We start from the raw sequence: 16,536 nt of genomic DNA, 5'->3' as shown, positions 1-16,536 counted from the left end.
CAATCGTGAGTGTGGGTCTGTTCACTGGGAATTAGGGGTGTATAAGTTAAAAGTGCGATACGATTAGCTGTAGCTTTCAGGTCTGTCTGACTACGCCATTCCACCATTCAATTTAGAAAAAGTTGACTTTGCTACTGTACTGTAAAAGAAATAAAATGCCACAATTATACGGTGTCGCTCAAATTTGATCAGAATTGGTACCAAAGATCAACAATAAATGTTGTTTCTATCTGTTCAGTGCAGGAAAATTCTACGTTGATGTTATGACAATGATTTCTGCACAGTACAACCAGAAAAACAACAAGAAATATTTAAACCAGAAAAACAAGAATGACAAAAGTAAATAAGGTCTGAAACTATAGGTACTGGAGGTCAACTTTAGCAACATGCATAGCAGAAACAGCTAGTCCCTCTTAGTTTGAGCATAGACAGTCTTCCCCCTCTACTGTCTATGGTTTGAGCAGGTCTGTTAATATGTCACAGTTCATAAACAATGACAGGAAATGACTAATTAGCTGTTTCAGTTACTGCCACCACTCCCACACTAAATAGGTACCCTGCATACAAATAGGTTAAAGGTCAAAAATCTCTTACTCAGATGTGTGGGCTGTTTTAGTTACTGCCACCACTCCTGCACATTTGCAGGATTTCCCCTTTTCTTTCCTCATTTGCATATTTTTGAACTGACATGTTCATTTGAACAACGTCACATCTCAACCCCTGCATCTACCTGTACACCAAATACTGAGATGGTAGCTTTGGCGGTATGGGAGCCTTTGCGTGTGACGGACATACATCCGCACATACATACCCACATACATACAGACATACAGACGCCATTGACTCACCATATAAGCTCTTTTTGGTATTTATATAAATACCAGATATGAGCTAATAAGAAATATTTCCTTTTTTCTGAAAGTTTGTCTCTGCAGAACATTCTACTTAGGTACACTTTCACTGAAAGATCTGCAATTACTGCTGACATACAAACCTGCCTGCCTTTATTTCCCTTGCCTCCCCTTACACCTTTCTCACCATCTTCTCCCTGCAAAATAAAGCAGTATAGACAATACTATAGAGTACCTTGATGATGTACATAGAAATGTTGATGACCTATTGCTTATGAAACATGAAATTTCCCTCCATGTGACCTTTGACCAAAATGCATGCAGTTCACATATGTATCTGCTCGTGTCTGATAGAATACATCAATCAAAGGCAACACTTGGGAAAGTTGAACTCGTCACATGAGAAAATCCTAAATACTTTGCACGCAATTTCAAAATTGTATCCTTTTCAAAACATTGAATTCAAAGATACTAGGTTTGAATAACACTTTTTGCATTACATTTCTGTAATTTCAATGGATTAAATGTATTACATATATCAAAAATAATTTGCAATGTTCTCTGGATTCCCTGAGAGCATTGAACATGGCAAGTCTAAGACATTTTAGTTCTTTCACCTCCATGGTATGACCCAAACTCATTGTCATCAATGGTGATTGTGGACCTGTTCACAGGGAATTGGGGGTGAACAGGTTATTGATAGATGATGCTACGCACTCAAATCTTGGAAAAGAGTCCTCATGGTAGATTTACCATCAAAGTCAAGCAATCTAAACTTGAATGTATGAAACCATAAAATGCAGGGATATATTCTAGTCAAGTTTCCCTTTCAGAAACTGATATATCTTTGTGTAAGCTGTCCAGAGCAAAGACTGAAAGATCTGTCACTAAAGGGCGCTCTCTACGCTACCCTCCCCTGGTAGACAGCGCCCTCATGCGATGGATATTTCAGTCTATCCAGTGCACGATGTGTCCAAAGTGGAGAAAAAACCGACAGATAAGGGAAACACTCACTTACTGGTTCACCTTGCTCTCCCTGTGGCCCTGGAGGGCCAAGATCTCCCTTCACTCCCTGAAATATCAAGAGTAAATACAACTTCTCATCAAGTTCAGAGGGTTATCAGCAACTCTAGAGGTCTGTTGTCTGAGACGAAAAGGATTTTTTTCAGAGAAGCAGAAATCACAATCATATAACATTCATAATTTTTATCATACAATATAGTAAAGACATAACCAGTATTATATCATATCAGTATTATTGATGGTGCAAATACTGTGATCTAGTGGTTGAGATAGGAAATAACACTGCTATATTCGTAATATAGCACGGCTGGAACAGGCATGAGCTCTCGGCTAGAGAAAAAATTCCCTTTTTGACATTTCACATAATGTGGTACTATTTTATTTCATTGGGTTACCGCAAAGTATAAAACACAGGGTCAAAGTCCCTGAAGCTACTATAGACATGGATACAAAATTAAGTATTTCCTGACTGTATGAAATTATCTCACTATAAGGTCATCCTCGGGACCTGTAAACCAAATATTAACTCTGTTTGACCAGCGGTTTTGAAAAAACAAGCAACCCAACAGTCGACAGAGCTCTGCTGTGTTATGTAGAGAATAACTTTTTGTGACTCATGTATTGATGAAGAAGGTGGATATCTTTGATATTTCATTATAGGATGGCCTGACCAAAAATGGCAAAATTAGCTGCAAGAATACAAAATTGAAAATTTCATCATAATTTCAATATATTACATTAAGACAAAGCCTAGGAACCTATATACCAAATATCAAAGCTATCAGATGAGTAACTTTTGAGACACAAATATTTTGACCATAAATGGCAAAAATTAACCCAAAAATACAAAAATTGAAGATTTCATCAAATTTCAATATATCACACTAAGACAACCCCTAGGAACCTGTATACCAAATATCAAAGGCATCAGACAAGTAGTTTTTTAGAAACACTTTTTTTGACCAAAAATGCCGAAAATTGCACCAAAAATACAAAATTGCAGATTTCGTCATATATTCAATATATCGTATTAAGTTTATCTGTAGGAACCTGTATACCAAATATCAAAGCTGTCAGACAAGCAGTTTTGATGAAATAAAGTTTTGACCAAAAATGAAAAAATTCCTTAAACATAAAGATTTGCATATTTCATCACAATTTGAACAAATCTTAGTTGGGTTATCCCTAGGGACTTGTATACCAAATAACAAAGCTGTATGACCAGCGGTTATGAAGGAGAAGATTTTTTACCACAAAACGCCTTTTTTGGCGCTAATTTGCATATTTTCAACAATATCAGAAAATTAAACAAGCGACCAAGCGGCCAATATAGCTCCGCTGTGTTTATGTAGAGAATAACTATTTTTGACACATGTTGATGAAGAAGATGGAAATCTTTGATAGATCAATGTAGTAGCTAGAAAAAAGTGGCTAAAATAGCTGCAAAAATACACAATTGAAGATTTCATCATACTTTGAATATATCACATCCGATCATCCCCAAGAACATGTCAACCAAAGCTATCTGGTGAGTTTTTGAGAATAAAATTTTCTGACCAAAAAATGGAAACAATTGCCCCCCCAAAATAAAAATTGCACATTTCATCATAATTTCAAAAGATCAAATATAGTTCATGTGTAGGAACCTGCATATCAAATTTCAAAGCAATCAGACCAGTACTTTTCTAGAAACACATTTTTTGACCAAAAATGGAAAAATTGCCCTAATTGCAAAAAATACGAAATTGCAGATTTCCTCATTATTTCAATAAATATCGTTTCATCTATTGGAACCTGTATACCAAATTTCAAAGCAATCAGATGAGTAGTTTTGAAAATACACATTTTTTGACCAAAAATGGCAAAAATTGCCCCCAAAATACAAAATTGCAGGTTTCATCATAATTTCAACAAATATCATTAAGTCCATCTGTAGGAACCTGTATACCAAATTTCAAAGCTATCAGATGAGTAGTTTTGGAAATACACATTTTTTGACCAAAAATGGCAAAAATTGCCCAAAAAATACAAAATTACAGATTTCATCAGAAATTCACTTTATATTACTTAGTTTATGTATAGAAACCTGTATACCAAATTTCAAAACTATCAGACCAGTACTTTTAGAGAAATACATTTTTTGACCAAAAATGGCAAAAATTGCCTTAAAAATGCAAATTTGCATATTTCTGCACAATTTGAATAAATCTGAAATAGATCATCCCTAGGGATATATGTACCAAATATCAAAGCTATCTAACTGGTAGTTTTGAAGAAGAAGATTTTTAAAGATTTTTTTACCAAAAATGACAAAAATTGCCTTAAAAATACAGATTTGCAAATTTCACCACGATTTGAACAAATCTGACTAAAGTCCACCCTAAGTAAACTGCATATCAAATTTCAAAGCAATCAGACAAGCGATTTCAGAGAAGATTTTTTTACCAAAAACAGCAAAAAATGCCCCAAAAATACAAATATGCAAATTTCACCACGATTTGAATAAACTGAAGTGAGGTCACCCCAAGTGAACTGAATATAAAATTTCAAAGCAATTGGACTTGCAGTTTCAGAGGAAAAGGCAATTGTTGACAGACGACGACGACGGATGACTCTAAAATATGAATTTCTGACTCTAAAATATGAATTCATGGAAAAGTCTTCTTGTAGGAATAAATTTCAACAAATTCTTGCGATGAGTAATTTTATATGCACACAAATTTGAATGTAAATAAGATGTAGTTTACCTGAGGTCCACGTTTACCAGGTGGTCCTGTTTTCCCAGGTTCACCTTTAGGACCTTCATCTCCTTCAGGTCCAGGTGGACCAGTCTCTCCCATGATGCCTGGGTCACCCTGTTTCAGAATAGGAGAACCTGACAGTGAGTAAGACTGTTGATTTTGAATGAATGAATGAATTAAACACAGGTTCTGAGGAATATCAGAAGAGCTGGTGCATGAGGAAAAATAACACAAAAATTATATATGGTGGTTTGCAGTCATGTATCTGCATTTTTGGCTTTTGGACAATAATAAATATTATTCATCTTTCTGAAACTTTTCAGATAACATTCCTAAAATCATGCGTATGTTTCAAATCATTACAAATAAAGATGTCATGCCATAAGTGACTGGTGGATGTTGTCCAGATAGATAGGGAGAACCTATCTGTAGTCTAACATACTGAATAACTAAGTATTAGTAACTAAGCAAATATTTCACACTAATTAACCCTGATTAGGGTTCCCTTCAAAAAGCTGTTTCATCCCTGAGAGATCCCAAAAGCAAGCTTGGTCATGGTTGACCCCTGACCTAGCATTGGAATGTCAATTTTTTCATCTCAAGCAAAGATCGAGCAAAACAAAGTGGCACCTTCTTTCATTAACCCGGGAGGAGTTACATGTAAAAATATCAGAGACTAAATGCTCTACAGATTACATCGATTCGATCTTCTAAATGGAGACAAGGGTGAAGGAAACATATAATGTACATGGTCTACATATTAAGTCACTAAAAATTAATTAAAATTTAAAAGCACTTTCAAGGAATTTCTCAGCAATTTCTAAGGACATGATGAAGTTAAAATTACCATTTCAAGGTATAATTTTAACACATATCATAATTTCATATTATAAATTTGCATTTTTTTTATACAGTGTTTCCTCTAGAGAGGGGGATGGGGGATTCCCTCTCTGTTGACATGTTGGCATCCCCTTGTAATTTTTCAAGGGGAGACCATCCCCAATGAAATGGTGCCAGTCACACCAAAGAGATACAAGTAGAACACATGAACTGGTGAAATCCCCCTAAATTTTCTGGTAAAGGGGGAAAATCCCCCTGTTGATTGGAAAATCCCCCTGTTGATGCCATCCTGGATGAAACATCGTGTATATTATTTTATATATCATTTTTATAATACCATGGCAAATCATTTTGTAATTTTTTGAAAACTGTTGGTGGCCTATCAATATCTCAAGGACTTTTCAGGATTCAATTTCATTTTCAAAGGACTCACTGGGTATCTTCACAAATTCAAGTACTTCCGAGGAAAGACAGACCACAGACAGACAGATAGACTTACCTTCAACCCCCTGACTCCCCTTGACCCCTTCACTCCAGGCCGTCCCTCTGCTCCAACTTCTCCTTTCTCACCCCTCATTCCTCGAGGGCCTTTGACCCCAATTTCTCCCTGTAAGAGTTTAACATTATCAGTTTCAGCTGCTGCAATCAGCCATGCACACTATGGAAATGAATTTACTAGGATGCTCTTCAGCTTGAGCTGCATAAAATGGTATGGATATAGTCTTGTTGAATGTGGTGAAAATTATAGACGTTGCTCAGCAGAAAACTCCAAAATGATTCTTCATCTGCTTGTATACATGTACCTTATGAATGTATCAAATTCTTTGAGCAGTGAAACCAGGCAATTCAAAAACTGAAATACAGCTTCATAGCTTTTTAACAATATTTCTGGTTTAAAAACATTTCAGTGTTTCATGACGTATTTCCTTTGACTGACACAGCAACACATTGTCTTCTAATTTTCAGGGCATATATGTTGTTGGATGACCACACCAAGATTTTTCTGTTTGAAAAGTAATTCTTTTACCAACAGGCAATATTAGTTGTTTCCACTCAAGGTTTGTGTGTGACAGTCAGATTTGACTTCAGCGAATCAAGGCTAACCTTCTGATTTTTACAAAAAGGGCAGACAATACAACCCTTGCAACTGTGAAGGAGTTTAACTCCTCATATGGCATGGGGACACACAATTATCAGTTGGGCAGATCAAATGGTAAACTACCGGTAGAGCAGGTACGTGCTACATGCAAACATATCATAAAATACTTCTGTACACGTTGCATCTGATGTCATATCTCGGAAAACAAGTCATCGTTGATGACACAGTCCCCACTTGTTAATGGGTACTTTGATTACATGTCCTCAGAGAGGATAGAGTCCTCTTCATTAATTAGGTCTGTGATAAAAATACTTTGATACAGATAGCGCTCAATGGCCAAGAATGACCTACATACAAAAAGACCTACATATGTATGACATAGGTTAATGTCCTTGTACCAACTTTGAATAAAATCGTTTGAGATATGCCTGAGTATTATGGCTCTGTACATGAAAAAATCGTAACAAAATGGCCGCACGGCAGCCATATTGGATCGTATCACATAACAAATTGACATGCATATGTATGACAGTAGTCAATCTCCTTGTACCAACTTTGAATAAATTCGCTTGATACATGTCTGAGTATTATGGCTCTGTACATGAAAACATCGTAATAAAATGGCTGCCTAGCGGCCATATTGGATCGTATCACAAATCAAATCGACATGCATATCTATGACATTGGTCAATGTCCTTGTACCAACTTTGAATAAAATCGGTTGAAACATGTCTGAGTTATGGCTCTGTACATGAAAAAATCGTAATAAAATGGCCGCCAGGCGGCCATATTGGATCGTATCACAAAACAAATAGACTTGCATATCTATGACATTGGTCAATGTCCTTGTACCAACTTTGAATAAAATCGGTTGAAACATGTCTGAGTTATGGCTCTGTACATGAAAAAATCGTAATAAAATGGCCGCCTGGCGGCCATATTGGATCGTATCACAAAACAAATTGACGTGCATATCTATGACATTGGTCAATGTCCTTGTACCAACTTTGAATAAAATCGGTTGAAACATGTCCGAGTTATGGCTCTGTACATGAAAAAATCGTAATAAAATGGCCGCCTGGCGGCCATATTGGATCGTATCACAAAACAAATCGACATGCATATCTATGACATTGGTCAATGTCCTTGTACCAACTTTGAATAAAATCGGTTGAAACATGTCTGAGTTATGGCTCTGTACATGAAAAAATTGTAATAAAATGGCCGCCTGGCGGCCATATTGGATCGTATCACAAAACAAATCAACATGCATATCTATGACACTGGTCAATGTCCTTGTACCAACTTTGAATAAAATCGGTTGAAACATGTCTGAGTTATGGCTCTGTACATGAAAATATCGTAATAAAATGGCCGCCTGGCGGCCATATTGGATCGTATCACAAAACAAATCGACGTGCATCTGTATGACATATGAAGTAATCCTTGTACCAAGTTTGAATGAAATCGCTCCTTGCATCTCTGAGATATCTGCGTGAACGGACGGACGCACGGACGGACGGACGCACGCACGCACGGACGCACGCACGGACATGACCAAACCTATAAGTCCCCCCGGACGGTGTCCGTGGGGACTAATAAAACAATGGTAAAATACAGTACAAGTGAACATGCCACAAAATACTGCCGTATACGTTGTATTTGATATCAAATTTTGGAAAATAAAACATTGCTATTAGTACCATGGTATGCAAATTGTTGCATGGAACTCGCGTCTTGCATATGTTTTGTGACATGCTATACCCTTTACAAGTAACAATGACAAATCTAACTGACTTTAAGAAAAGAGACATCACCTTGTCTCCTTTGTCTCCTTTTTCTCCCTTAAAACCTGGCTCTCCCACTACTCCACGGGGGCCTCGTTCTCCTTGTGGGCCTGGCCTGCCATCTTTGCCCCGGTCTCCCTACAGGGAAAATGCAGCCATTCATTGATTAATTGACAGGACTGATAATAATGATTAATTGGGAATTATTCTGAAAAAATTGTACTCAGGTTTTCTATTATAAAAAAAAGTCTTTTTAGTGTTTATGATGTTAGTTGATAATAGGACCACAATAAACACAATTAAAACCTGCTCTCTTTTAAAGTGGGTTTTCCTGGCACTGTGAACAGAAAGAATTATCAAAAAATTTCATAAAAATTCATAAAAAATTGGTAAAATGTTACTGTGTACAGTAAAGTTTTGATGGGAAAAATTACAGCACTCAAAGGGTTAATCAGCATCAGCTGGTCCACTGGAGCCTTGCAGTGGCAAATGCAGTGTCTTTGGGGGCAAAATGTTTTGTTATCCCAGACTTAGTGCCTCTGGATTTGCTTACCGCTATGAGTAGGTCAAACCAAAATTTCAAATGGAATATGGTACTGACAAATCCGTGTGCATTGATGTAGAAATATGATGTATGCATATTCCCCTGCATATGTTTATCCCTGTGTATTTAGTTTGTTTCACTATAACACAGCATTTTCAGCATATGTATTACACAAAACACTGCATTTTTTGTCAAAGTGAAACGTACTTTATTCTGAAGTTTGCCTTGGATTGACTAAGCTCTCAATCTTGAACTACAGGTATTGCAGTTTTGCTCACTGGTATTGCTGAACTGCGGCATATCATGGCCCCCTAACGTCACACCGATTGTTCATCTGCAATACTTACTACTCCACCTGGAGGTCCTTTTGTGCCAGGAGGTCCAATGTCACCTCTTTGACCCCGTCGACCTGATCTTCCTTTTTCTCCTTTCACTCCTTGTCTTCCCTGCTCACCCTGAGGATAGGGGAAAATCCCTAAATTAGCACATTATTTAACAGGACAAGTAATCTCTGTCATGTGGGCTGATTAGTCTTATCAAATTTTACTCAGAGTATCACTACTATAATCACAATTATACCCTTTCCTGCCAAGTTCATATTTCACCATCAGGTCAAGTTGGTTAAAACTAGTGAGGCAAAACATGTCCCATATGGTGCATTTTAACAAAGAAGATTTAAAGGCCTCTGAAGACAGAGATAAACATGATTGCCGTGACCAACTCTTTTGGGTTGGAAACGGTGGCCGACTGGTTTTGTGTGAGGCTTAGCAGCTAGGCGATGTTGCCGTGAAGTGTGTGGGGGTTCGAATCCCGTTTGGGTTATAGTTAGACTTGGTTCAAGTCTGTGATTTGTGAATGTTTGAGTGGAGTGAACGCAATGATTTGTATTTTGCTTTCATGTGAAACGCGCGCGTGAGTGGACGCGATGAGTAGGGTGAACGCGATGAGTGGAGTGAACGCTATACAGCGGAGTTTCACCCGGAATCACAGACTTGGCTTTCTTGCACGATCTGCGTTGCTATAAATTATTCATGAGATGACGTTTTCTTTACTCATATATTATTCATAAGATGACATCACTAAATTTTACACATTGGGAGGAGTTACCAATTGACCCAAACGAGACGTGCATAAAACTCACATGGCGTTGTTGACAAAATGTCGAGTGCGATCACTCCCACAAAAGTCATCACGACCTCTGTTCTATCACCGAAAATGCGTGAAAATATTGTGTTGTTTGTGGGGCCCATGTTACAAAAATGCGAAAATCGTGGCCGGTTATTCAAGGATGGAAAAAGAAACCGTCCTTACAGTTCGAGCCTGTTTCTCTTACGTGCCCGAAGCGATGGAAATCAAAACAATGTGGAGCGACTTCGTATGTCAGTGATTTTCCGCTGCCGGTTGGTGTGCAGACGAACACAATCTTTTCCCTCAATGTAACTCTCAACAAGCTTTCTTTGGTAATCTCGCATGATTAGCGGTGGTCGACCGATCAGTTGTAAAACGCGGTTGATGTACGAACTTGATGCTATTATTCGCCCAGATATAAAACGTACTCGATGTCTAGCTTTGCACGGAGATGACAACAAACTTTTTAATGCATGCAGGGTTTATTAGCAAGCGTTCTTCTTATTGGCCAGAATAACGGCGGGGGCTGTCAATCATTTTGTATTTGCTCTACGTCACTGTGTACACAGTCCGTCTCACCGCCTGTACTTTGCAAGAAGTCCAAGTCGGTGAATCCGGCAGAAACTAACTCACTACTGCGCAGACTCAAACGTGACGCATTCAATCGCTGGGAAAACCTGGCGTGAGCTGCCAAATTCCGGACAGGTTTGTACGAAATAGGAGAGACACAAAAGAAACTATTATAAATGATTTTATTTTTTTAAAATTCACCGACTTGAACCAAGTCTAGGTTATAGTAAAAAATTTATTTATAGACTAAAAGCTGCTATAACATACCAAGCCAAGTGGGTGAAAATACATATGGTTTTGGCTCAATACTGCTTTTTACTGACTTGGCAGATGGGGAAGTGATTCTGTCTGGCAGGTAAATGGTTAATATAGCAACACCTGTGTGACATCTTGGCTGCTGCTGATAGAAATTCACACAAATTTTGTGTTGGTGCCCTATGTTAACTACTGTAGCTTGAGATTTGATCATTCCACACAATGATTTTTTAGCTTCAATATCAACATCGGTGTCTACAAAAATTGCAAATTTGGCATTTCTGTGAACATAAAGAAAGTTTAATCACAATTTTGGGGCCAATTTTTAAATATTACTGAACATCATTACCAATCAATCCTATTGGAAGACAAGCTAAAATATATTTTTCCTCTGATCTGTGTACAACAGATCAAAATATTCTTGCATTCAGGACATAGAATAAAACGGACTTTTCAAAACAATGAATTCTCTGTGAAAAAAACTGAGCTCATAATTTTTTTAGAAAGCATATTGGTAATGTTGTGATCTGTATTTTGTATCCATTATTTACATACGGATCATGTGACAGTAAACTTGAGTCACCTCTCATAAACTCAAGTTCGTTGAATGAGAATTTAAAAGTAAACATGGAAGTTTTCTGACCAGTCGTTTCAGAAATGAAGTACTACAAAGATTACTGAGGACCGAGGATGATGGACGACAGACAACGACATCCACTCATTCTGACAAATAGCAATTAACAATCTGATAAGCTCAGCATCCATAGGAGCAAAACTAATGACACAAATTCAAAAGAATGTTAACAATAACAGATCCTGACTACGAAAGATTTGTTTTACGTCTTTTTCCTTCAATTTTAATAGGTGGTGATTTTCTACTGTCACAGGGCAAATGGTCCATTGGGTTTGTAATAATTCCATGAGGCAATTTCATTCCTACCTGAACGATACCAGGTGGTCCAGCTGATCCAGGTTGGCCTCGCCGTCCCTTGTCACCCTGTGGTACAGGAATTGATATGTGTAGGGAGTCAGCTTAAAGCACACTGCATGGCCAAAGTAAGTTAAAATTATTTAACAGGAAAAAAGAAATTAATTGTCACTTCGGCTTGACAGTGAAATTTCACTCATCACTGTTTGAAATATTACAGTACATTTTTAAATCTATTTGTGTCTGACCGTTGAAAATGTTCTTGTAGTGTTATATGGGATGTTTTATAAGAACAGCTTACCTGTCTTCCTACTTCCCCTGGTGGGCCCGGCTCCCCGATAGGGCCACGATGTCCCTGTGCAGTAAAATAAAAATTTTAATACCCATTATAATGTATATCATTGGAGTTAAACTCCTAATATTTTGGAGTCTTTTTTCAACTACTGAAAGTCTCTTTGTTCAATTTGATCAGGAAAAAGGGAATATAATACTATTCTTATCAAACTTTCTGGTTGATAGCAAGATACACTCATGACAAAGTATCAGAGTGTGTATGTACATATATATATATATATATATATATATATATATATATATATATATATATATATATATATATATATATATATACACACACATATATATATATATATATATATATATATATATATATATATATATATATACACATATACACATATACACACACATACATACACATACACACTTACACAGACACACTTTCACCCACTTTGGTATATATGTTTGTCACATTACCTTCCTGCCTCGTGGACCATCATTTCCCTCCGGCCCTTCTGGTCCAGGTGGTCCCTCAGGGCCAGGTGGGCCTTTGTCACCCCTCTCTCCTGGATGACCTGGATATCCAGGATTACCTGATCTGCCAAGACCGCCTTTTGGTCCAGGTGGACCACCTCGACCCTAGAAATCAAAGTAGATAATAATCATTTGAATTGCAAAATTTAGAGACAGTCTCTAGTGACTATACAATTATTTGTGAATTAAAATATAAAAACTAAAATTGCTCTGAATGCTAAAATTTTTTTTATTTCTTTCTCTATTAAATAAAATAATCAATTGTCACAACCACTGGAGCTGTTTGATATTTGGGTAATTCACATGTTCCAGCCTTCTCATCCAAATAGCACATTAGTCTTGACAAAAACAGCAGTGAAATAAACGTTGGTCTATGTTTTTCTCAATTCCAAGGTGTCAGAAAATGCTGCATGCAATTAGGCTTTGAGTAATCCCTTGGGCTCATATGAAAGGTTACAGTCAACAGATACATGTAACTTTTAGATGCATTGTGAAGTCAATTATCAGATGTGGGTACTACAGTCATTGTAATCACCCAGAGACTATCACTGTACCATGCTGCTGTTCTCATCAGTGCATTGGTGCTATTTGGATATATAGGTACGTATTGTTCAGCTTATCTCAAAGGAGGACATAGAACTGAAATCACATAGACATACATGTACGATGCCAACAAGCACTAATGCAAGAACCAGGGATTGCAGACCGCCGCTTTGATAGTTGACAGTGTTCACATTTGGTCTTCACAAACTCATAACGAACTGTCATTCATCTGTCAACAGTTGGTGATCATGAAAAGGTTCAATGACAAACATTACAAGGCATTACCCTAGGCCCAGGTAGTCCACGTGGTCCAATCGTACCATTTTCGCCTTTGTATCCCAGTACTCCAGCAGGTCCGGGTGGACCCCTCTCACCTTTCTCACCAGGTATACCCTTTAAAATTCACAAGAAGTTGTTTTGCTAGTCAGACATATCTTAAAATCATCACTTACACAAGTGTTCAGATTAAGTCTCATTTAACCATTACAACGACATGTCAAAGATGACGTTAAATTTGACAATTATACCAACTCAAAAAGTTCAGCAAACAATTTCAGGTTTCTACAAGATCTTGCAGAAGTTAGACATGTCCAAGCAATGCTGGCTATTGAGCTGCAGAATATACATTACTTTGATGGTTAATGCACATCTTACGTAGTACATGTATGTGCGCTTGAAATCGAAAGACTTCCACTTTCGCTCAAACTTTCCTTAAGGAAACTTTCAACCATTCTCTTTGAAAATGAAGAATAAACGATTAAATGGTTAACTTTACAAATTTTTGGTACTGAGGAAACAAATTACCTAAATTTTACTGATGATTAAAACTAAGAAAAGGTAGCCATCACTATATACTGTAAACATCTTATTTTCAATTTTCACAAAAATAAGATGAAAACATTATTTAAAATGGATCCACACTAGCAGTTGATCAGAAAATGTACAAATTTGAGTCCAACTATATCTGTCCCTGAGGTGTTTTCTACCTTTATAGGTTTTTTCTTCTCACCAGAAACTTAGATTATCATTTATCATTATTTTGTTGTTTCTTACCCTTGGTCCTTCTTCTCCTCGTTGTCCGGGAAGACCCATTCCACCTTTTACACCATCCGGACCCTTCTCTCCCCGCAGACCACGGGGTCCAGGAATACCAGGACCCCCCTGGAAATTGCATTCATTGAGGAAAGTAGCGTAAATAAATGCACAATCTAGAGAAAGCACTTGAAAGGGTCAGTAGCAGTAACTAAAGTTTTTTTTCTCCACTGCAGATTCTTGTTCTACCCCCACCAAAAAAAAACACCAAAAAAAAAACAATTTCAGATACAAGAATTCATTTTGTTACACAAGAACAAAGGGCATTAGATTTACAAAAATATGCATATATTTGATTATCAACGTTAGTTCACGTCACCTTCACCCTGTGAAAACAATTCATGATGCCATCATCGTCTCAATGAAGGTCCATAAAAACATATAGGACCTATGCAAACCACAAAGGACTCAAAATTATTTTTTTGTGAAATTGTGAATTTGACATGACTAAAATACGTATGGGGTACATATACACAAACTGATATACAAACCCTGACAATAGCATAGGCACCCTAGGGTAGTCAATAAAACACTCTGATGCTGTGATAAGGAAAAAACCACACATACATACATTCCCAAGATATTTTTTTTTGTTTGCTATCATCCAATATAACTTTGAGCCAAAGGCTGGAGAGAGAGAGAGAGAGAGAGAGAGAGAGAGAGAGAGAGAGAGAGAGAGAGAGTCCTTGTTTCTCCATCTCTACATGCAGTTAGTTTTGATTTTGAAGTCTCAGCCCTGATTGAAAAATCAATTACAAATAACCAAAGTCTAACGTATCTAACAAATTCATATTATGGGAATTTCTGTCCTGGCAAATGAGACAGAAACTCCCCTACTTTTCAAATATGCTTTATCATTCATTAAGAGTGAAGTTTTCACTGATATCATTTATCACACTTACTGGTAATCCAGGATTTCCATGTGGCCCAGGTGGGCCAGGGTAACCCCTGCTACCGGTATCACCCTGTGGTCCCAGCAAACCTGGATCACCCATTTCTCCAGGTATGCCCTATAAAAGTTGTAAACAAAATAGAGTTGTTTTTCACAAATTTTCACATACCAACTGCCAACAACTAATATGTGTAGTTACAGAGGACTTTATACATTAAAGTTATAGATGAGGGATAAACCTTTGCTATTAGTATTGTAAAAGTAATAAATACTGAAAATGTACATTTACTGAGAATACGCATGTGGACATGAAGCCTGAAAAGCAAGTTCTCAAAATTAATATAATAGTGCATCCCAACCTGGGGTATTCAGTAACTGGTATAAATACAGTACAAGTCTCATGTTTCTGCAGCTATTATTGTTTATCAGGCTGAATATCATTGGTATTGAAAAGGATACCACAAAAACATAGGGCCAAAGTCCCTGAAGCTACTATAGACATGGATACAAAATTAAGTATTTCCTTACTGTATGAAATTATCTCACTAAGGTCATCCTACGGACAAGTAAACTGTCTGACCAGCGGTTTTGAAAGAACAAGCAACTAAACAGTTGACAGAGCTCTGTTGAGTTATGTAGAGAATAACCTTTTGTGACACATGTATTGATGAAGAAGGTGGATATCTTTGATTAACATTGTGAGTTCTGTTTAATAAGTTGAGACTGTACATACTCAGAGAAAGCACACTGAAGAGACAAAGGTTTGAAACTTAAGAAGTTCAAGGTCATCAGAAGCATTATAAGGAATCATGTTACACTTTCATTGCACTGTTTACACAGATTGCATAATGCTATAAATAGCACATGAGGAATCTTTATACAGCCCAGCTTTACCATAAAAACCCTATTACTTTGACCACTCTTTTAATTGACCACTCTATTTTTTTCCTCAAAAAGTAATTTTATTTTATCCTTACCAAGTCAACCATAAATGGAAATTAGAACTTTCTCTATCTCTATCTCTATCTCTATCTCTATTGACTATTTTGAGCAATTTCTTTTAGATAACATACAGGGCACAATAAATGACGGTTCAGAATATGTCAAAGTTGGGATTCAGGAAAGTTGCCATTACATGTTTTAATCCTCCAAGATGGTAAGCATTTCACTATGAACTGTCAAAAAAAGTTGAACTTTCTGATAATTCTACACTAAAATTATTTTGGCTTTGATGATTTCCTAATTAATTCAATTATTTAAAATCATATTAATTATTTTTCTGGGTGAATTGATAGGGTTTATACAGTACAAGAATTACATACAATGTAAGTCAAATTTGACCAAAAATGACAAAAAATTCCTTAAAAATACAGATTTGCATATTTCATCACAATTTGAACAAGTCTAAG

At 36.9% G+C, this 16,536-nt stretch overlaps 1 protein-coding gene across 11 annotated transcripts in view; it reads right to left on the bottom strand.

The window, feature by feature from the left end:
- Positions 1-16,536, bottom strand: part of LOC139114168 (collagen alpha-2(I) chain-like) — a 151,451-nt gene that overhangs the window by 17,534 nt on the left and 117,381 nt on the right. For 10 of the 11 annotated variants that reach the window (XM_070675738.1, XM_070675741.1, XM_070675742.1 and 7 more), the window contains 12 exons: positions 15,138-15,245; positions 14,197-14,304; positions 13,429-13,536; positions 12,544-12,705; positions 12,068-12,121; positions 11,779-11,835; positions 9,233-9,340; positions 8,372-8,479; positions 5,955-6,062; positions 4,622-4,729; positions 1,870-1,923; positions 995-1,048 (listed from right to left, as the gene is read on the bottom strand). In XM_070675738.1, coding sequence (XP_070531839.1) covers positions 995-1,048; positions 1,870-1,923; positions 4,622-4,729; positions 5,955-6,062; positions 8,372-8,479; positions 9,233-9,340; positions 11,779-11,835; positions 12,068-12,121; positions 12,544-12,705; positions 13,429-13,536; positions 14,197-14,304; positions 15,138-15,245 — 1,137 coding nt within the window. Of the gene's footprint in view, positions 1-994; positions 1,049-1,865; positions 1,924-4,621; positions 4,730-5,954; positions 6,063-8,371; positions 8,480-9,232; positions 9,341-11,778; positions 11,836-12,067; positions 12,122-12,543; positions 12,706-13,428; positions 13,537-14,196; positions 14,305-15,137; positions 15,246-16,536 lie in introns of all 11 variants that reach the window. The other variant, XR_011547813.1, reaches the window with a different exon arrangement.

The sequence above is a fragment of the Ptychodera flava genome, chromosome 16, assembly GCF_041260155.1.
Source record: "Ptychodera flava strain L36383 chromosome 16, AS_Pfla_20210202, whole genome shotgun sequence".
In the NCBI taxonomy this organism is placed as follows: domain Eukaryota; kingdom Metazoa; phylum Hemichordata; class Enteropneusta; family Ptychoderidae; genus Ptychodera; species Ptychodera flava.
Note: the sequence above shows the minus strand (reverse complement) of the source record. Positions and strands in the feature narration are given on the sequence as shown.